The sequence below is a fragment of the Lepisosteus platostomus genome, chromosome 3, assembly GCF_059453375.1.
Source record: "Lepisosteus platostomus isolate fLepPlt1 chromosome 3, fLepPlt1.hap1, whole genome shotgun sequence".
NCBI lineage: Eukaryota > Metazoa > Chordata > Actinopteri > Semionotiformes > Lepisosteidae > Lepisosteus > Lepisosteus platostomus.
Genome location: NC_142613.1, coordinates 22,951,430 through 22,974,005, shown reverse-complemented (window position 1 = coordinate 22,974,005; position 22,576 = coordinate 22,951,430). Strand labels below are relative to the sequence as shown.

Below are 22,576 nucleotides of genomic sequence, written 5' to 3'. Positions count from 1 at the left end.
TAACTCCCATACGGTCTTCTCTACAAGAGAGCCGCTTGTCTGACAGATGTACTATAAATATTTTTCAGTTGGACAAGCAGTTTTGAAAAAGGATGTAGGCTAGTCAAATACACTGAGGAAGGAAAAGTGTAAAGTGGAATGTTGGACGTGTCAAAGTGTCTGTATTATCTTTAGCACCTTGTGTGTGGAGTGGAGTGTTTCTGCCGAGACCTCCTTCCAACATAAGCACTTTTCAGTGCATACTTGAATATTACATATCAGGAGTTTTGGGAACACATTCAAAAGCTGCTCTCTTTTTTTTTTCCTCTGCATTTGTAAATGTACACTGTATTAAATGACCAGCCTTTGTAGATGTTTTCAGATTGAAAACCGACCCTGGCTGTCACACACCAGTTACACTTCACTGTGTTTTTTTTGCCATGTGCGATTGTGTGTGGCCTGCAGAAGCCTGCCAACTTTTCGATGATTTCACTCCGAAGATGACACGGGCAATCAATAACCCTTTTCTGTACTTGAATAGCTTTTGTCTCAGTTTTCCTTAATTAATCTTCAGAGTCAGGAGCAGGCAAACTACAAATATGATACAGTAAATGAACTGCAGTCAGTTTGCCATAGACAGATATACCTTTGCAGAAATTCCACCTCCATTTTTTAGTTTTGCCACACACTACCACCTAAGACGTTCTGTACTGGTGCGGCGCAGCCCTGTAGGTGTGTAAACAGATTAAAAAAAGGATAATGTTCAGAGCCTGATCTATTAGGAAAAACCTCTGTAAAATTCTGTTTCTGTAATATTTTGTGTCAGATAAAAAAAAAGTGAGATCAACCTATTGCTTTTTTGATACTATCTGCTCATATGAAAATGACTATTGAGATGTAACCTCTTTGCACAACAACCAGGGTTGTTAAAGGAATAGGGAATTATTCACATACATTATAATCTAGATTCTGAGATTTTATTAATGTTGTCAGATTCAGTGATACAGGAGTGCAAAAAGTCTTTATAAATATCCTAGAGCTGCAGATCATCTTCTTTGCTCAACACTAGGAGTAATGATGCTGAATCAAGGCTTTAAAAAACCAACCTTGTCTACATTACTGCACTCACAGTTAAAATGTTGAATAATTAGCACACAAAGGATTCAGTGTGAAACCCTGAGGGCCATTTTGTTGAGCGCTCCTATGAATATATTCTACAGAATCATATCTTCATAAAAGTCTGAAGATATAGGTGTCCTTCTGTGACAACAGGTAACATTTGCCAAAATTGATAAACAATAGGAATGAAGTGTATGAAAAAAAACTCTTGGCAACTTTTTGGAAGTCAAACAGTAGCCTTTTTCATTTTAGGCATATATTACTGTTCTATTTTTTCCTCCCATGAGCCACAGAACTTCCTGCCATTTATAAGTACAAGTGATCTCAATTAGGGACCTCCATGAAGGCAGAAGGCGGCAGACAGTCATGGCAGTAAGAAAAGAGAGGAAATTATTTTTACATTTTCCTTCAGTTTCCAGTCAGATCTGTCATGCAAAAAAGTGGAATTCATCAATAGCATGCGCTCTACCAATTTAACTGTTGCATTTATATTTTTCAAAGAAACGGTTATCTGCTGTACTTTAATTGTTGTCACCCCCATTCTTGTCTCTTTCATAACCAAGCTGTAGCTGTACTGTCCGTATCATTGATATCAGATGTTAGCCATTTGCTAGGAAATGGTTTTGCCAGGTCTTTATTCCAATTACTGCTACCTTGGCACAAATAGATAAAGGCGCCATTCCTGTCACTACTGATGTCACGAACAAGTTAATGAAAAACAATAATTATGTGCTTAGATCAAATCCTTAGTAGATTTGGAGTCTCAGAGATGCTAAGAGCCTTTTGGATGAAGTAAGGAATATGATTTCTTTGTATCATCATTTTGAACTAGATGTAGCTTGCCAAGGGTGGAAACTAATCTTTTAAATTGGACTGCTCTTAGACTCCATCAAAACGTTCCTAACATAAAGCTATAATTAAGTGCCTTGCAAAATATAGGACTATGAAACTGAGTCCTAGCCAGAGTCTTAAGTTTATGCAGTTTTCTCTTCAGCAAAGGAAAATCTGTAACTTTGTAGCAAAAGTGTTTGGGCAGCAACAAATTACATAATCCCTTCTTTAAAAAAGCATACAGCTCAAATTAATCATGTTGTGGAAGAAAAACATTTGTGCATCATAGGTTTTTGTAACAGGTTACCATTAAAATATAACAGGATTTGCTCAAAAAATATTTTTAAGATAACCTCAATAATATAAAGCTAAATGTTTTTTTTAGAATTTTACATATGCTGGACATGGTGAAGTTATTTTGTTACTACCTTCTTTTCCATAGAGAAGTGTGTAATTAATCAAGGCAAGCGGTGCTGCTTAAAAAAATTGCTTGACAATGCAATATAGCAGATTGCTGTAAGTCACTGTCTGGGTTTCCAGAAGCAATGCTGACATTTACAGACACCACGTTTTTTTCCCTTACAAGATGATGTAACTGCAGTGGACTATATCAGCTCATGTTGAAAACACCGTCACTGCACATTCACAGGCCTGGCATTTTATATTATCTGAGTCACAGGTGTAAGATACAGCTTAAAACTGAAAGGCCAGCCAAAATATTTTCTACCCTTCAACACAGAAGAGTTCAACATGCCGATCATAAACATACACAGTACCACGCCGATCACTATGAATGAATACTATAGGCATGTATTATAGGATATAGTATACTATACCTAAGATACTTTATAGCGGGCAGGGATGGCAAATTTAAACACCTCCGTATCAATCTGTTTCTAAATATATCAAAACTGTCTTTCACAGTATCAGATTTGATCTGAGATGAGATCATTCATTGCTAAGGACTTAAATTTTCCTGTACACAAATATGGTAAATAGAAACGGAACTGTATCTGTTCCTTACAAGCTATTGAGCAAATCGACATTCCCTAAATAATTGCAGCTGTGATAAATTTACATGGTTGAACCTGGTTTTTCAGCGTACACCAACAAGTGAGGTTTAAGTTTTCATAATTGCATAAAACCAAGTCATTCTGGTTGTTTTGTTATCCAGTGTGTGGCAAGAGACTAAAATAAACAAAAATCTCTATTGCCCATAACTCATTTGAAAAAAATGTTCTACAGAGGGTTATGTCTGTACTTAAATGGTTCCGCCACTGATTTGTGCACAGAGCACCAAAACGCCTTAAGGGTTGCACTGTAGAATGAAAAGGCACAACAGAGTTTTATACAGCTTTCATTCATAAAGCCTGGTGTTTGCTCTCCCACTGGCTCAACACACGGCCCAGAATTCAGATCAGTGGTTTCATATCTTTGAACCAGCAGTGAGTTTTAAATATACTGACAGCATATGGCACGTGGGATTGTGTGTGAACTTTTCCCTTCTGATGTGGCCAGAATATTGCCTCCTGTTGGAAAAAAGACCACCAGCTTTGCACCACTGATCACTCACAATCGCTGCTGACACGAGCGTAAACACTAACGAGCAATAGCCGAATGGAGAAATCCAGGAGATTTTCCTGTCCTTGACTCCTGCCGCATCAGTAGCATCAGGCGTCAGAAACATGTCAGTGTTTTTAAGGTTTTTAATTCTAAAATCCTTTGTGGAAAACATAAGCATTAAAACTGTTACTTACATCATGCTTTGTAATTCAGGAACAAAGCTGGTCGATTTTCCAGATCCTCTTCCGGCATTTGAAGAAGCACTGCCTGACATGGGGCTGGGTGCACTGCTGCTCATCTGTTAGAAAAGTTGCAATGATCAAATGTGGCTCAACTGGAAAGAAGTGCATCTATCTAAACAACCGTAATTAGGAGAACCACTTCACAAGGAAAATGTGGTTTTCACATGCAGCGTTTCTTGAAATGATGAATGATACCAAAAGCAGATCACACTGGAAAAATGATCTACCACTTTAGAATTTATCAAGTGTCAATGATAGAAGACCAAGAAGGTGGTGTATTCTATATTGCACTAAGGTTTAACAATAAACTATATACCTTATAATGAAAACTATTTACAACTTCTCTTTTCTGTACATGTAAAATTATACTTGTACTAGTACGTACAAGACCAGGGAGAGAGCAGGGAAAATAACTTTTTAGTTGTGAAGTAGGCAATTTCCAATATTTCCTTGCAAAATCTGAGATTTGTGAACTACTCGTTCCCAAAGAAAAATAAGGAGCATTTTTTCCGATGCTTACTGAACTCGTTATTTAGGTAAACCACTGCATCAAGTCTCTTTTGCTCACTCTTGGCACATAATGCTGGGATCTGCCTTTCATCTCCATCCCAAAAATAGATACAGAATTACAAAATTTCCATCAATCCACCCAGTTCACTTGTGAAATGAATGCAGCCCTGAAACAATACATGGCTGTTTTAATCTCCATAGTCTCCTGATATTGATTTGGAGTGATTCTTTTTTAATTTGAGGATGAAATTGTATAGAATTTTTTTCTGATCAGGTATCTAGGTATTTAATATTCAGGCCTCTTTCCAAAATAAAAAGATATGTAGTAAGGCACTTATTTTCTGCATATGAAGATTGTACTGTGAAAGCGGACCATTTAGGTTTATTATTCAGCTTTCCCATAATTCTTATGACTTATTAGAATGCTGACATAATATGATTACAAACCAACATTTAGGATATCCTAATAAAGCAGAATACACAGTGCATGATGAAATAAATAAGCTAAATTGAAATTAACTGGTTGATAATGAAAGCTGCTATCTTAGGGCCAGTGTAGTGAAGAAACAGAATGAATTGTCATTAATTTATTGGCTTACCTAAAGTAATGAGTGTAAGGAGACATAAGTCCGATTCAGACTTCTATCAGATGTGCATTCAGTCATACACTACATTCAGTTGTTTTATACAATTATATATTTACATGTTGAAGATTACGTACCTTGACTTAGTGGAAAACTGTAAGCAGTATTGGATGTTTAAAAGAGCAAGCTTTCATACTCAAGGAGGAAATCTTTTTTTTCCAAAGTGTGATCAACGAATTTGCTGTTCATGTAACACTCAAACAATTCTTAAATTTCAGCAAATTAATATGTACAAGTTTGTAACTTCCTCGTTCTTAATGACCCCAGCTAGCATATTTCTACAACCCCTTACTAGAAAAAAGAAAATCAAGTGTAACAAAAATGCTAAGTATTAATAAAGAAAAAGTATAGACACTATATAAAAACTATAGTACTATAAATAGAAAGCAATCATCTTTTTTTGACCAAATGTAACAAAGGTATTTTCTTCTATGACAACTACATTGGAAATCATCACTTTCCTATTCACTAAGTAATCTTACCAAAATGTCTGGATAAATTCTGAGAAATGATAGCTTACAAACACAGCCTTCCTCTTGTAATAATTACTGTACTCAAAGCATTTAATTCTCCTTTACTTGCCTCAAATCTTCATTCAAGATATATTATCAGTCACGACCACTGACTGGGTCTACATTCAGAAGACAATACTCCGAGTATTAAAATGTATAGATCAAAATTATCTTTAGTATAATGGGATCTGCATCTGTACTTTTACTTTAAAGTTACACTGGAAAATACAAAAACATATTACACATTATCTTAAGTACTTATTGAGCCTTTCTACTTCGGAGATCAAGAAGCACAATGTCGTATGAAAAGTTTAAATGTTCTTAGACACAAACCGATTTACTTTCTTTCTGTATTGATAAAATATATTTCTTAATTGTGAGAAAAATCTTTTTAAAAGTATATCTATAAATATAGCTTTTGGGGCTCTGGCAAACATCAAGACTTATTCAGGTTATTCCAACCAACAGTTAAAGAGAAGAAAAACAACTAAACGCAGTGTCTCCTGGTACACAGACAACTCAGAAATTCTCTTTTCCATCTGTTCCTTTGCCATGTGCTAGGTGGCTTTTAGCTATCAATAGCTACTTTTAGTTACTACTTTTGTAGTTCTCCTAAGTTTTGTTTTGTTTTTGGCAGGTAAATAAAAGAAAGACAAAACTGACATGAATGATAGTATTGAATGTGCATCATACAATTACTATATTATATACTATATACAGTATAACGTATCAGTGAACCAGAAAAATATTCTTTCTTGCTGCAGTAACAGTAACAGCATACTAATCTTTTTCAATACAGGTTACTCAGACCAATCAAAATTATATAAGATCAATAATTGCCTAATTAAAGATTCAACAGTGAAAGTGCATCAAATCACAAATTACAAAATTAGCCATTTTTAAAATGCATAAATTGAGAGATGCCCAATATTTTTAGATTTCATTTTTTACACATTGGATTTTTTAGAAAATGTTTTATTTAACTTTAATGAATGAATATTTTAAACTCTATAATTCACTTGTCACAGGAGTAAATGTTATTTGATCTTAAAATCTTAATTGCCTGAGAAGACCACAGTACAATACCTTACCACCACCACTGCAGCTCAGGGAAAACAGTCATACAGTTCTCGCCAAACATAGAAGTCAGTAACTTCTCCTCAATCGCACCTCAGGTTATTACTTTACCAGAAGAGAAAGCACACAGTCCTTTCTCTGAAATACCTGACTAACTCTAATTTCTCTAGACATTTGGGAAGCATTTGAAAATTGCTAAAGTCATAATAAGTAAGAGTCTCTAACAATGAATTTAAGTGCATAATAGCGGTCCTGCCCAGTGTTATTCTATTTTTACTTCTGGCTTATTTTATTCTCAGAAATTCTTAAAAGTATATGTTATTAACATGAATGTACCATGACTTACAAAAGAATTCAGACCCTTTCACAGATTTTGTTGCTTTAAAGCTTGCAGTTATGACACTGAAGTACCAATGTTGTATACACAAGCTACTACATGCTATACACTGAATGAAAAAAATACAAGAAAAAATATAATATCAAAGAAAAAAACTTTGCTGTGACAAAGTTAGACACAAAGTCAAAAAGAGAAAACCGCAGATCAGGAGAAGGGTACAAAAAACTATTTAAGTCTCTGAACATCCCTATGAGTACAGTCTACTCAATCATCAAGTAGTGGAAAACATACCAAGACACTGTCTAGATCAGGCTGCTCCTCCAAACTAAGCAGCTGGGCAAGGAGGGAAATGGTGAGGGATATCACTGTGAGTCCAAAGACAACTTTCATAGAGCTAAAGCGTTCAATGGCTGAGATGAGAGAAAATCTGCCATCAGTCAATACCTTCCAGAGTACTTCACAAAACTAGCCTGTATGGCATAAAGTTTGACACCTGAATGATCCTGCTAAAAGTGTGCTATGGATAAACGTGGAATGTTTGGGTCTAAATGCCACATTTAACTTTTGGTGCAAACCCAACACAGCACATATCCTAGTCAACACCACCTCTACTTGTCAAGCAAAGTTGTGGGATAATCATGCTACTGTATGTGCGTGCTTCTCCACAGCAGGGAATGGAAAACCTTTTAGGATTAAGAAACATACAGGCAAATACCTGAGGAAACTTAATGTTGTGACAAAAAATCACCTTCAGTAGGATAACGATCTAAAGCACAAATGCAAAGGTACACTAAGAAAGAAGTAAATGTGCTTGAGTGACCTTTCAAAGTCCTACCTTGAACCCTATTGAGAATCTATGGAAAGACTCAAAAACTGCTGTCCAGAATATTCTCAAGCAAACTGAGAGAGTTTGAGCAAATCTGCCAAGAAGGATGAACAAAAATTTTGCAAAGCCTGTGTACAAAGTTCGTAAAAGACTGACCTAAAATGACCTGCTTGGTGCTAAAGGTGCTTCCACCAAATATCAAGTTCACAGTTCTGAATATTTAAGCAATCAACACATTTGTTGCTTTTTTTGCTTTAGATTATGCTGACATTTACTTGCCTTACCCTTAGAAATCTTCAGATTGTGCAGATAGATCATTCAGGTTTTGAATACAATTTAAAGTTATAAAAATGCGTCTGTATCATTTTGTAATTTCACAAAATAAGACATGACAGGGGTGATATGGTGATGCTATAGTTGGTTCAATTCCAGGTCTGGAGTGCTATCTGTGTGGAGTTTGTATGTCCTCCCCGTGTTTGTGTGGGTTTCCTCCCACAGTCCAGTAACATACTGTTAGGCTTCTGTGAAAACTGGCCCTAGGTGTAAGTGGGTCTGTGTTTCTTCCCTGCGATGGACTGGTGTGCCGTCCTAGCTGTACCCTGCCTTGTGCTCGTCGCTCTCCAAGCGCAACTCTGAATTAGAAGAGGCAGTTAGAATGTAGATGGATGGAAACATCATAGGAAGGGTCTCAATACTTTTGCCAGACACTCTATATCACATATATGCTGCCTGGTCAGTCCTGAAATTACTCTACATTATTTACATTAACTCTATTTAATTTCATGAATCTCATGCTTTATTTTGTTATTTAGTAAATACCGAATACTAAGTATCACAATAATTAAGAAATTTATAGCACTGGAAACCAGTTTTTCAGAAAATCATGTGTGCTTTTATGACATTGTTAAGTATTGGATAAGAGAGAAGTAAATTCAATTTAATTTTTCAAATTAAAATGCTTTCTGTGAATCTTATACTATGTATGCCTAACTGCTATTAAATAGAAGTTATTTAAAACATTGCAATTCAACCAAATTGTATCACCCTATAAAGTATAATTACTTCAAAATGTTTTTTACTATAAAACAAAACATCCACACCTGATCAAATATCCAGCCCAGTAACTGTAAATGCGATTTTGTCTGGATAGTTTTTATTGTTTTTTTTTTGGTATGCCACAGTTTATTATACAAATAATAATGTTGCCACAGGTCTGATTCTGATTTTACTACATTCAGAGTTCTAAATGGGAAGAATTATCGAATTACCAAGTGCTAGATCAATATATAAGAGGAAACCAGAAAAATAAACTCTCTTTTGAACTTCTTTTAATAAAGAATTGTAAAGTTAGCATCTTGGAAGCATTTCAATCTTAAGTTCTATTTTATTTGTTTTGCCAATTTAATGTATTATTATTACTATTATTTCTCAAAATGTAGGCGCTTTTATTTTAACTTGGAAATTTTAGCTATTTTTCATTGTATTGCATATTAATGAAAGTTTCGGTTTTGTCTTTTGTTTTTTATGCCTACCTTTTATTGAGTATTTTTAATGAAGCCTACCGGATCCTACGATTCAACTATTGATCCAAATTACTTTGATAGCCATGACATGTTTTCATTCCATGTGTCTGCATTTGAATGGTTAACATAAAACTGCACTTCATTGATAACCTTCAAACAGCTTTACTTCTCACAGGGATAATATATTTAATGTGTTCTATGAGAATTCTTTTTGCTTTTTCAGCTCTGACTATTATATACCATAATAAATTATTCTTTCACAGAATATCTTTTCAACTCTCACAAAAGTGATCTGTGAAGATGAAGTAAAATATTGTTAAAGGCTTTTAGCACAAAAACAGAGGCTTTGACCTCACATGTACAGTATCTGAATTATATTTACATACTGTATACTCTATATGAAAACAAGTAGGACAATAGATGACAAAAAGAAGACAACATAAGCTACTTCTTTAAAGCTAATAACATAAGAAACCATAATTTGATCTTAGAATTATGCCATGTTTCTTATTTCTATCTCTTGTTGATACACAAAAGCATTACAGGTGAATAACTAAAAATCAGTTTCCCTCACATTAATTTGCTGAAAAGAAAACTTCCCAAAATATGGTCTTTTTTGACCCCATCAGTTTATCTGGGAGTACATAAGGCTTCCCGATAACTTAAAAATACTTTTGGTTTCAATTAAAATAATAATGATAATAATTGCTTACACTTATATAGCGCTTTTCTGGACACTCTACTCAAAGCGCTTTACAGGTAATGGGGACTCCCCTCCACCGCCACCAATGTGCAGCATCCACCTGGATGATGCGACGGCAGCCATAGTGCGCCAGAACGCTCACCACACATCAGCTATTAGTGGGGAGGAGAGCAGAGTAATGTAGCCAATTCATAGAGTATTCACAGAGTAATGTAGCCAATTCAATTATATCTTTGTTTAGTGCTTCTCAGGTTTTTCTTACTGTACAAGTAAGGCGTTTCATGTAAACAACTTGATTTAACAGTGAGGACAGGTATGCTGTCATTTATACAGAGAAACATTTAAAATGTACACATTCTTTGAGCTATGTAGAAAAATTTACATTTGAAAAATATAATCTATTGACATTTCCATCCCCTGCTGGTCACGTGTAAACAGTGCTACCTGTTTCCCAGCAGCAGGCTCACTTTTACCTAATGCTTAAACCACTATCTTGATAGAGCAAACCAAATTATCTATCAAATCACACAGGTGCACAGCAATTTTTCTTGAAATGAGGAGACAATAATTCAGAAGGCTCTTTTCAATAATTACTTCCCCAGCCCACATTTTTTTTGATGGTTTAAAAATTAACTTCTTTAATAGATCAAAGTAGAGCCATGTGAATGTTCTATTTCCTTTCTTCCGGACATTAAACAAAACAAAAAAAGTGTTTCAAAAGCAGAAGCACTCTCCAGTCAATTTTCTCCAATAAATACAGTTAACATAAAATTCAAATCCTACTGTAATCTTCCCCCATGGGTTAACGTGCTGCAGTTTTGCTTTGAATTGCAATGCAGATGGTCGCCATACTTGGTAAAATGAATTCAGATGTGCAGAATGGCTCCAGATTACTTCAACATGCAAAGGTTTAATACAGTACTTCGCTTGAATGTGCAGAATAAGGCAGCTCTTTCCATTTATTGCAGTTTTTCTATAATTAAATTGACTTTTATGTTGCCTTACTTCTGATTTTTTTTCTTTCTACAGACGCCTAGTCAATTTTACAAATTTAGTCTTGGCCAAGAAACCTAGGAAGCAGGAGTTGAACCACTTAGCATGTTTGTTTATCTAATCTTAAACTATATTTTAAAAAGTCTGCATTCCTTGTGACTTAAAACTATATGGAAATATTAAAAAGGTCAACATATGCTCAAATGAAGGCCTTTCACATTGAGCAGACAAAGAACCTTCCAGGATAGATACAGAATCTCTAGTGCTCTGGAAATTACATGAAATAAAAAAAATTATTAACAACTGAGATAAACATTTTTAATATGGAAAACATTTCATTCTAGCTCCACACACATAAAAAGCCACAGTTTTTACAGCGATGTGACATGCTGTTTCAATATGGATTTATTTACAGTGTTAATTACAATTATTCCAATCTATCAGCCCCATAATTTTATAGTCGATCTTCAGAATTTTAAAGGAAATCAAAAACATACTGGTGTTCAGAGAGGCACAAAATGACATGTAACCCAATCTCCCTTCTTTTTCATTCCTATAATGAAGTGGCAAATACGAGTCATTGCCTTGTAGAAATTTTGTTTCAATCCCACATCCTCAGGTCAAGCACGGCGCATGGCTCACACTTCATTTCCCCACCTTTTTCTTTGCATATGATATGAAATCATGCAAAATCTTTTTTTTTCCTGCAGTCAGAAATGTTGATGAATTGCTTCGGAAAACAAATAAAAGAGAAAGGAGGCAGGGTGCTTTAAAATGAAACAGAGGAAACACATATTAAAATGACCCTTCTATGCTTTTGTCGTCTTTATTACTGGATGAAACATGTCAAACAAATCTTTATCTTCTCGAAACAATCATGGGGGAAGGTATTTAGCATGACCAAAGCAAAGACCTTTTGCACAAGATGACCTTGTTCTGTCTCCTCAATGGCAGTGCTCATATTTAAAACAGCAAATACGATACATTAAATCTCATTTCTATTATTCTGACTTTTCATAATGTTTTCCAAACTATCTTTTTGTAAGTGTCTAGGATTTTAATCCCCATTTGCAAAATGTCAGTAATCTTTTACTAATGCACCATCATAAACCTAAAGGCCTATGTTTCCTGTCAAATACTAAATCCATTCTTAGACTTTCTTCTGAGATTCACTAATAATTTAAATTAGACATGCAAGTATAAGGAGGATATATAAATTAAATCAATGGAAAAACAATGATGTGCTTGAAGAGTTATATTCACCACCACAGGATAACCCAAACTCCTATGCCTAACTGTCCTTAACCCCATTCAGGTTTTCCTCATACATTGCATGTTGCTATATTAGATTTGACAGAAAAAAGTCAGTCTTTTTTATTGATATGCCAACAAAAAAATAATTTGCTTTTTAAGATACAATTGCAATACCTCCAGACACATGCTTAACTGACATGTTTATTTTTTTAAATCTAGCCATCATATAAAACCACAAGCTGAAGATCAACATCTTCCATTGTTTGTGCATGCATTTTACCATCAACTTTACATGTTAATTGGTTCAAGTAAATTAAAACTGAACTATGCCAGGATTTACTTGTCCGCTTGTTGGATTTCTTAAATCACAATGCAGAATTCTTCGTTAATTCAATTGCAAAGCACGAGTGTGATTTTCTTGTTTATATGAACATAAAATACATTCCATAAACAAAAACATTCTGGGAAAAAGCAAATTAATGTAACATTGCTTTGAAAATCCACAATTTAATACAATTTTAAAGTTGATTAAATGCATCTCACAATTCACTAAACAAATCCAAAAATCTCTCTTGATCAGACATTTTGTCTTAATGTCTAGCCCCCTGGAAAGCTCTCAATATATTTCTTTCTGACTCAGTCTAAATTCAGACAGTGATGTGGAATTTTTTTCAGTCTGGCCATACAGATTAAACTAGCGTGTCCTGATAGGGAAACTCCTTACTGAAAATGCTGTTTAACAGAGGAAGTAGTCTGTAACTAAATTCCCAAGCAAAGCTTCTTTTTGTTTCTCACCAGCAAACCATCCAAACATGTACTGTAAATTTAAGTTGGTTGCAGATGTGAGATAATTTTATCAATGTTTTTTTGAAAGAATATCTCAACTCCATGGTCAGTTATCAATTCATAGTTACAATCTATTTGCTACTCATCTTCAGTAAATATTGAACTAATTATAGGACAAATAAAGCAAATAAAGCATGTTGTTCAACCTTAAAAATTTCTAAAGCATTCAAACAAGGAAAAATTAAAATCCTGCGTTTAAGAATGATTAAATCTTGAAAAGTTAAGTGATAATTTTTATAACAGTTCAACTGAGAAAAAAAAGGAAGTTATCTTGATATATCAGTAATCAGTGTGCCTCACTCATAGCTTGCTTGTTTACCCTCAAAATAAATTAGGATTGTCATTCAGACTGTTGTGATAAGAGCTTTTCACAAGACTCTTGTGAACATTCCCATTTAAATTTAAATTTAAAAAAGATAACACAAATCAAAACAGAGAAAGTCTCTACAAATAAAATATACACCTTAATATAAATTATATCAATTTTGAGATATATGCTTTTGAACTTAAATGTTCATATTACACTGTTCACTCTTAAATTAACATATACAGTGTTAAAAAAAACGTTTGTTATATATATACAGTATGGGAATTACATTTTCTTACCGTGATACTCCTTAATCAAAACTGGTGTTTTCTTAAACAGCTGAAAGAGTAATATTTACCTATTCAATGTTATCAGAGTATGAAGTAGCAAAAATGAATAATAATTAAGTGTGTGAAATAAGGGAACTCCTAGTTTACTTAGCACAATTAACGTGGTATTTAGAATCAGGTAATTCAATAGTTGGATAACAAGTAAACAAGGACTGAGTTTGGGTAGCCGTATCCTACATAAGAGTCAGATACTTTGTGAGCTTGGTCTTTAGCCATAGAGGTTAGTGAAAACATGTCATGCCAAGAACAAAAGAGATTTCAGAGGACCTCAACAATAGTTGATGCTCATAAGTCTGGAGTAGGTCCCAGGAACATTTCTAAACATCATTGGCTCCATCCAACCACTAAAAAATCATCTTTGGCTCCATCCATCCACTAAAAGAGACAGTTGACAAAGAGAAAATATCTAAGACCATTGCAACTCTACCTAGAAACAGTCATCCTGCAAAGCTGCCCAAAGGAAATGTATTAAATCACCCAGCAATCACAAATAAAAGATCTGCAGGTGTCTCTCACTGCAGCTAATGAAAGTGTCCATGTTTCACTTATCAGAAAAGGACTGAATGTTTTCATAACCCGGAAGAAACAATTTATCTCTAATAAAACATTACTGCCAATCTCAAGTTCGCCAAAGCGCACCCTGACAATCCACAATACTAGAGATAAACTTTTTGGCCAAAATAAGACACATTTTGTGTGACAAAGGCCAAATAGTGCCTTCTAACAGAAAAACATCATCCCAACCAGTAAGCACGGTAGTGGGAGTATCATGTTTGGTACACTGCCTCAGAACCTGGACAGCTTGTCATCATTGACAAGAACTGTGAATTTGGAGTTGTATCGGCAAATTCTGGAGGAGAATGTCAGGCTTCCTATTTGTCAGCTGAAGAAGAGCTGAAAGCCGGTCACACAGCAAAAAAATGATACTCAACACACAAGAAAATCTACATCAGAAAGGCTGAAGAACAAATTCCACATTTTGGATTGGTCAAGGCAATATCCAGACCTAATTCCTACTGAAATGTTATGACAGGACCTGAAGAGAGCTGTTCCAGCAAGAAAACCATGAAATGTCACCAACATGAAGCAGTTCTGTCAGTAATAATTGGAAAAAAAATCATAAAAGATGAGAAAGACTGATAAACAGTTACAGGAAATATCTAATAGACGTCTTTGCTGTTTAAAGAGTTCTTTTTAAGATCCACCTACCCTAAGGTTTTCAGACTGTACTTACATAATTTTACACAATCCCAGTGCTCACAGACATTCACACTAGGATATTTATTGTTGGATCATTTTGTTAATCCAAACATATCTTGTGCCATTTGTGTTATTTGGACTCTTTAATGGAAGGTTGATTAGCTATGTCTACTGTGTATACTCCTGTTGTATTTTTAGGGTGTGGAATGGTACTGCAAGATACTATAGCAAAGTATATTTCACAACTAAAGCCATATTCATTAAAAGCAAAAGGAAACATCATGCACTAAAAGTATCATCTTCACACTGTTTTGATACTTCCAGATTTAGACTCTCAATCAAACACACAACTATCCCTAATTTTCTTATACTTCCATAACTGCAATACATAATATTAAAATTATGGAAGAAAAGAATGTAACCAATAAAATAGCCCTCTGGCAGAAAAAGAAAGACAACCATCTCAATAACATCCACACATATATTGGCTCAACTGGTAATACATAGCTCTGAGTATGTTTTGACACATTTTAATAAATGTGGATAGGGCTCGGTTATTATGAGCCTGGGTGAATAATTTGTTAGTATTCCTATCACAGAAAGGAGCTGTCAAATGGCATAAACTCTGTAAGACTGTAATGACAGCCTGATACTTGCATGAGATGGAGTTGACAAGGAAAGAAAAAATGGAGGAATGTTGGATATACACCACCTACAGACTCTTTAATGCCCGTGACAGTATATGAAATAGTGACTAGATGCTTTAGACTTTAATACCCAGTAACAAAATACCACAGAACTTACATATTTGGTGCATATGTCCATATGCATTGTACCCACCTAAACAAAAAAACATTGTAGAGGACTATAGTAAACATTTCAATGTTACAACAGAACTGATTGGCCACTCTGTCAGTCCCCTGCTCCTCCTCTCTCCGAGCTTTTTTCCTCCTATGCTACATTACCGTTGCTTACTGCCCTGTCTTTCTCACACCCGAAGAAGGTTCCATGGCCGAAACGTTGTGTTTTCTTTCTTCTCTTTTCAACATGGAATGAACCTATTTATTGTTCTTTGCAGCCTATGCATGCTGACGCAGCTACCCACCTGATCTACTTAAAAATATATTTTCCATTTCCTATTAAATTATCTGTAAAAACCATAAAGGTATGCACAAATTATAAACATTTCAGCTTAATTATGAGAATGTACAATTGCCTTTGCTTGTTAAACAACTACATATCCGTTTCCTCCGGATTTGATGCGAACATTAAATTCCACAATAAATGAATGTTCTAAATAAAAGCACATCGCATTGTCTTTCATGAACACCAATTATAACTTAAAAATACAAATTTGGCACGTATGAAATTGCTGGAATGTCTGAGGTAAGGACCACTGAGGTAGTGCACTCTGAACTTGTTACAATTATACTAACTCGAAACAAACCACGCAGCTAATATCTCCTAGAAAACACAGGTAATGGTGGCGGGCATAATGTTTTCATTATTCTGCAGTGAGAACCCCTTAAGATTTTGAAGCACGTACTTGGCTATTTGTTAATATGAAATGTAGCAAAACGTACAGAACTGACATAAAGCCAAGCATTTTAAATACCTGCAATAAAGGGGATAACAAGATTACATTGAACACTTCATTTATATTGTGTCATGATACTTTCTATAGAAAACGTGTTGTGTTTTATCTGTCTGTGTCGCTGTAATCAATCTGACAGGGAAGGTTACATTTTCTGGTAAGCTGCACAAACACACGAGTCTCACTGAACGCCGGTATTGAGTCTAAGACAGGTTAAAGGAATTCAATCCTATTAGGGAAAAATAAAAGAGCCTGGTGAAAATTATTTTCACTCTGTGCATCAAGAATTTATCATCAGCACTAAATAAGTTGATGCACTACCTCTCTTCTGTCTGCTGGTTTAACCCAAAAAGCAAACATTTTATTAAAGCACTGTTTTTATCTTTCGCTTTATTGCTTCGTTTAGCTGTTCTAGCTCTTGTCTAGACGGTAAACAACTGTTACTTTCAACTGCTGGAAGTCCGCTTCCTTGAAATGTAGCTTTACCTTGCAGGTTACTTACCTTTATTTACTTCAGTTCCGACCTCGTGCATAAGTCCTGCCATACAGAACACAAGAACTTGCCATTGACGTCATTGAATCACCTTTCTAACCGGTTCTGGGTGTTGTAGTTCGCATCTGTTACATAATCGTTTGCTTACTGCCTGAAACTACAACAAAGTTGGATCTTTTCGTCGCCAGAAAATATACGCAATATCCTGAGACGTCCGCTGACTTTTCGCACAGTACTTGCGGACTTGTAGTTCTTGTAGTATTGTGGAGCAAAATGCCTAATATATGTGCCGCCTTGTTAATCTTTAGCGATTGTAGTAGGGTTATCTAAAGGTCTGTCTTGTCTAAGGTTACGTTAGACTGTTTGTACGGCCAGTAACCACAAATTCAAAATAGAATTAATTAAATATGACCAAACTTAGTGCCCCAGGCGCCGTCTGTAAAGTCCAGACAGATAGATGGTTTTTACATGTGTTTGGATCACAGCAGGTGTTAAAATCACTAGTTCTGCTGATGAGCTCTGTTGTTAATATACTTAAATAAGATTATAAAAAGAATAACTATTGGAGATAAAATGATATTTGTCTCTATGGGAAAATGACCAATGTATAATTTAAAACATAATGCTTGATAACATTTGAAATAAAATCATGATACATAAATATAGGGAAATGGTGTAATTTTTAATCAGCGGTTCAATAAGCAACAGGCCTATTTTTGTTACAAAAAGTATACTTTCGAAGAAGAAAAAACATAACGAGTCACGTTTTGTACAATTGTGAATTGCTCTCGAGATAAAGTAGCACTTAGTCTTAGCTCTTTAGCTGCTACACTCCAGTATTTTGCCAATTAAAAAGGTAAGCACGTCACTGTAACAGTAATCAGTAAACAAGTACAAAATCTTAAATACTAGTCAATATAATAAATTAATTGTCAAATATATTCTGTAAACGACGGAATTTTCACCACAATACGTATCAACGAAATAAACGCACCATACTAAGTTGTTCAGTTAGGGTCATTTCTGATATAATAACGCTGTTCTTGTACTACAGCTCTCCCCTGCGACCGAGCTTTCGAAAAAAAAAAACTTCCTTGAATGTCTTTTTCTCATCTAAGCCTTGAGTCAGACTAGTCAAGGGGAAGTGAGTCATTGCTGCTCGAACTGCCAGTTTGTTCGTTTTAAGTTTCTGTTAGTTCTAGTAACAAGGAAGACATTTTGGAGCAAAGAATTTGTACAAAGTCGGTATTTTCTTTTCTCAGATGGTACCGATTCGTTCTGTGCCTGTGCTATTTCACGAGTCTAAATAGTAATGATAAAAATAACGCAGTTCACAGTGATTGCAGTCAGCTATTTTTTCCTGGTTCACTACACTACAGTATGTCACTCCCTTTAAGTCAAACATAACGCGCACGGAAAGACCGAGCTACAGAAAGTGGAAGCGCTTTTACTTGAAACATGTACACTTTCAAACATTGACTTAAGATCTCTGAGGAGAGGATTCTGTAAGTTTTCATAAACCCGAGTTTGTTTCCCTTTTTATCACTGGGTATGTACATTTTTAAATTGGATTTTTTCCCCAACTACATCTTAATAATCGGATGGGGGGACGTTTATTACTTTTCATTCATTCAAGGAAATGCATTTAAACGATAGGATTGTGATTTTTTTTTTACATTGACAGATTACTGGTGAGTGTGTTTTTCATTACTTTAAACGTGACAAAGAAATCGAGCATACGTACAGGATTTGCGCTGCTGTTGACGTGAGTGAGCTGAAAAGAGATTTTAAAAGTCTTCATTTCAGGACAGACAGAAGTATTCAGTTATTTATTTTGAATGCAGTGTGATGACTGGCTTCAGACACCACGTGCTTGAGTCTCATCAGCATAATGATCGCCTAGTACTGTATATATAAACCACAAAAACCTGAGCATTAGAAATCCCTGCCTCCAAAGACAAACCACATTTTGGGACAAAAAACTGTGGCTTTTTTCGGCTCCTTCATCCTATCGACCGCAACTTTTTTGGGATCAACGAACCTTTTAACCCTATACTAAAAAAAATCATTGAGACCAGGACATTATTTGGGGGATAACTTTCAAAGAACAGGGTGACTACAAGATGCTGAATTTATAATAATCCATGGAAAAAAACAACAGTTTAAAAAACTTATTTTTTGACAATACAATCGTTGGTGTCTTTTTTAAGGAACAATATCGCGCATTTTGAGAGCACGTTGGTTTTAACAACTGTTTATAATTTTCTTCTGGCAGTTCGCATATTAATTTATTAAGATTTTTTTTTATGAAGCACTTGGTGTGTGGGATTCAGTTTGTCCATATTGACTTCATAAAGACTTTCAGGGTTTTTTTTCTTTTTCTTTTAAGAAATTTGAATGGATTGCTTCAGCAGTTTTACACGCACCAGACGTTAATAACTCCGCAGGCGGATTTCTTTTTTGGATGAGGAAGCGTTTAAATTCGCAGAGGCTGAAATCTTTGTCATTTTTTAAAAAACGTCCACGAGAAAGACAAAGGCTGACTTCTTGCTATATGTATAACGTACTATTTAAGCTCTGCGAAGGGAAATTACAAGTTAAAATAGGCGAAATCCATTCTAAACTGAAGAGAACTTTTAAAGCGTTTCTGAGTTTGCTTTTGGGACTGCCTGCAGTATTCCATTCGCTCTTCCCTGTACATCTACCCGGGAGAACATTGTCTGCGTGTTGCGTTTCAGGACCACATAGCCCCTGACAAAGTTTTTCTTTTCGCGTTTTTTAATGCTGAGGGCAGATCCGGAAAGAGATTTTGTATTATCTCAAAGACCCGTGTAGCCTCCTGTTGCTAGAAGTTTTGTAACAAACACAGTCACTTTTTAGAACCATTTTTCAGCCGCCTTACCTTTGCTAATATTGGGTGTTGTGATGCGCATTCCTGTAGATCCCAGCACCAGCCGGAGGTTCAGTCCCCCGTCCAACAGCCTACAACCGGTCACCGGGAAAATGAGCGATGTGAGCACAGCGACAGGACAGCAAGAGGCGGCTCCAGCTGTGCCTAGACTTCGGCCACATGATAACCGCACCATGGTCGAAATCATCGCTGATCACCCTGCGGAATTAGTCCGGACTGACAGCCCGAATTTCCTTTGCTCTGTCCTGCCGTCACATTGGAGGTGTAACAAAACCTTACCTGTAGCATTCAAGGTAAGACAATGTCTATGTAGCCTCATATGTTTTTGCTTCAGTTGTTATTTCATTCTACTTGTAGTTTAAGTTACATGCAAGAATATCAAAGCGATAAATCTAGTGCCACTGGCAAGCGACAAATAAGACGTGTATTTTCTTTTTAAAACCGCATAACTGCGTATGGTTTGTTCGGTATAAAACGGGTGCTACTTTGATCACAAATCATACCTACGGCTTTTTAAAAAAATATGTAGACATATTTCAGTGAATTGCATTTTAAGAATCTGCTAAACTAAGAATCTACTATGTTAACATGGTTTTATTCAGTTAGCATTTCTGTCACCTATAGTTTGTAGCCCAACTCACCACATTTGTTGCGCTGCGGTAGACAAGATAAACAATTAACTTTAATGTTTGTATAGGAATACTACACAAAAACAGAAATGTCGTTGCACAAGGTTAATCTACTTTAGTGTTGCAGACAGCTGAAATTTGAGATACAAAAGCTATTTATAGCATTAATCGTATGTACCTTTAATAATTCATTCACCTCTTTACTAAGTTTACAGCCATGGTTCTATGTTTTTAAAGGTCTCATTTGCTCAAAAAATGACCAGTTCCATAACTGTATTTACTGTAGGTTGAAAGAAGTGTATTGGGCACAATGGCTCGTTTACACAATAGTAATAGTTACCTCCGTGACAAAGGTAGAAAGCCTGTAAGGGTTTTGCATTACTTATTGTACTTATTGCTTATGGTTAATTCACTTTTTAAAGTTTTAAAGTAGACGGATACTCAAGTACAAGTTTTGGAGAATAGCTCCAACGATGTTTTAATGTGATAGAATGATCACAGGGTGACATATTTATTACATGATTAAATATCACTTTTTCAAGATACTCGCTACTGGTATAGATACAGTATATAGACGTATATATTGGTGTGATTAATGAACTGAACCCAACGGCTTCTGTTCAGGCCAGTTCTGCTACTGCGGATCGCGTACATAAGGCTAACTTGTCAATGTTGGAAACTGAAACACAGCTTCCGGAGTCGTAAGTTAAATGCTGATAAAATAAAAGTAACGCTAAATGCTGGTTCACTGGTTTGGAGTGATGCGCTGTAATGTGGCTGGGGGGGGGTTGAGGTTGTGAAGACGGCAAATAACTCGGCAGGAAGATTATTCCTATGGAACGGACCGGTAAAAGGACTAACGTCTAACTGCACCACTTATCTTATGCTATTCAAAACTTTTACTTTGTTCTGGATTTTATCATTTTGTGGATATATTAATTTAAGTGTCATTTACAGTATGTATTGTCTGTTGGAAAAATGCTTTTGGCAAATACGGATAATAGATTGTTCATGATAGATATATTCTAACTGCTCACTGTAACGATTTCAGAAAATTGATTTTTAGAAGAAATAGAAAAGCACACAAAACTGATAGGATTCTACGATGAAACCAAGAAAGCTACTGTAATACACATTTTCAAAGTTGTAGCATACAGTCCGTATCAGGCTTGTCGAAGAGCGACAATTGAAAGACAGCTTTTAAATGTAATCAAATTATCCTGAAAATGCTACAAAACATTTTTACTCTTTATTGTTTACTGTTAGTTTTAAGATACATCTACGGTACAAACATTTTACCCTTCAAATGATAAAAACTATCAGTTCAATGTATAAGGCATGGCATCCACACAAGGATGTCATGTATTTGTATGGCACGTTAAACTGCAGCACGCAATTCTACCAGTTTAAAGTTATTGTTTTGTCAAGACTGTACTATTTTATAGAGTTGTCACAAAACAATAAAGAGGGATTTATTTTTTGAATACCTGTTAACATGAATGTGTTAAGAAATTATCTATTTTTTCTGCTAAAGTTCTACTTTGGGGTGTGTGCAATAGATTTTCTAAACTTGGAAAAACGTTGGTGAAGTGGCAAAATATTATGTTTTTTGTTTGCTGTAGAAGTCAAGCAATGCCATAAAACTGTAACATAGTTCATAGTTGTGCCAGGTTTGTATAGACATTAATATCAAATAAATTTACAAAATAAAAAGGGCTATGATGAATGCATACATACTTATATGGTCTTATTTGTAAATTAGTAATTTGTAATTTGTGACATGTTTTATGTTTGTGCCTGCCATATAAAATATAATTTCATTGTATTTTCTTTATAGGAGAAGAGGTTAATGGTAAATTCAAACATTGTAAAATAGTTTATAATATTGACTCTAAAATTAGTCCTAGGGTATTACAAATATTTGAAATCTGGAAGATAAACATTGTGAAGTGCTTTAACCTGAAATGGTTAAAGAACTGTATAGATTTTCTAAATCCATTTCTGAATGATCAGACTTGTGGGTGTTTTCTTGAATTTCTGTGCAAATAAATGATCATTCCTCCTAACTTTTATTATCACGTCTCGCTAAATCTGACTTAAGTGTAAGGTAATATTTCATTAAAATCGTTTCTC

The 22,576-nt window shown here is 35.1% G+C and overlaps 2 protein-coding genes across 9 annotated transcripts in view; one reads left to right on the top strand and one right to left on the bottom strand.

Moving 5' to 3' along the window:
* The window catches only part of supt3h (SPT3 homolog, SAGA and STAGA complex component), a 230,806-nt gene extending 210,871 nt beyond the window's left edge, over positions 1 to 19,935 (bottom strand). For 2 of the 5 annotated variants that reach the window (XM_088624991.1, XM_088624997.1), the window contains exons 1-2: positions 18,648 to 18,668; positions 3,687 to 3,790 (exon numbers count right to left, since the gene is read on the bottom strand). In XM_088624991.1, coding sequence (XP_088481117.1) covers positions 3,687 to 3,790 — 104 coding nt within the window. In that variant the 5' untranslated portion in view covers positions 18,648 to 18,668. Of the gene's footprint in view, positions 1 to 3,686; positions 3,791 to 16,912; positions 16,949 to 17,897; positions 17,917 to 18,647; positions 18,669 to 19,805 lie in introns of those variants that run through there. The other 3 variants (XM_088624992.1, XM_088624993.1, XM_088624996.1) reach the window with 3 other exon arrangements.
* LOC148674651 (runt-related transcription factor 2-like) overlaps positions 1 to 22,576 on the top strand; it is a 99,889-nt gene that overhangs the window by 19,838 nt on the left and 57,475 nt on the right. For all 4 annotated transcript variants that reach the window (XM_088625002.1, XM_088625001.1, XM_088624999.1 and 1 more), the window contains exon 3: positions 19,845 to 20,107. In XM_088625002.1, the coding sequence (XP_088481128.1) occupies positions 19,845 to 20,107 (263 nt within the window). The remainder of the gene's footprint in view (positions 1 to 19,844; positions 20,108 to 22,576) is intronic.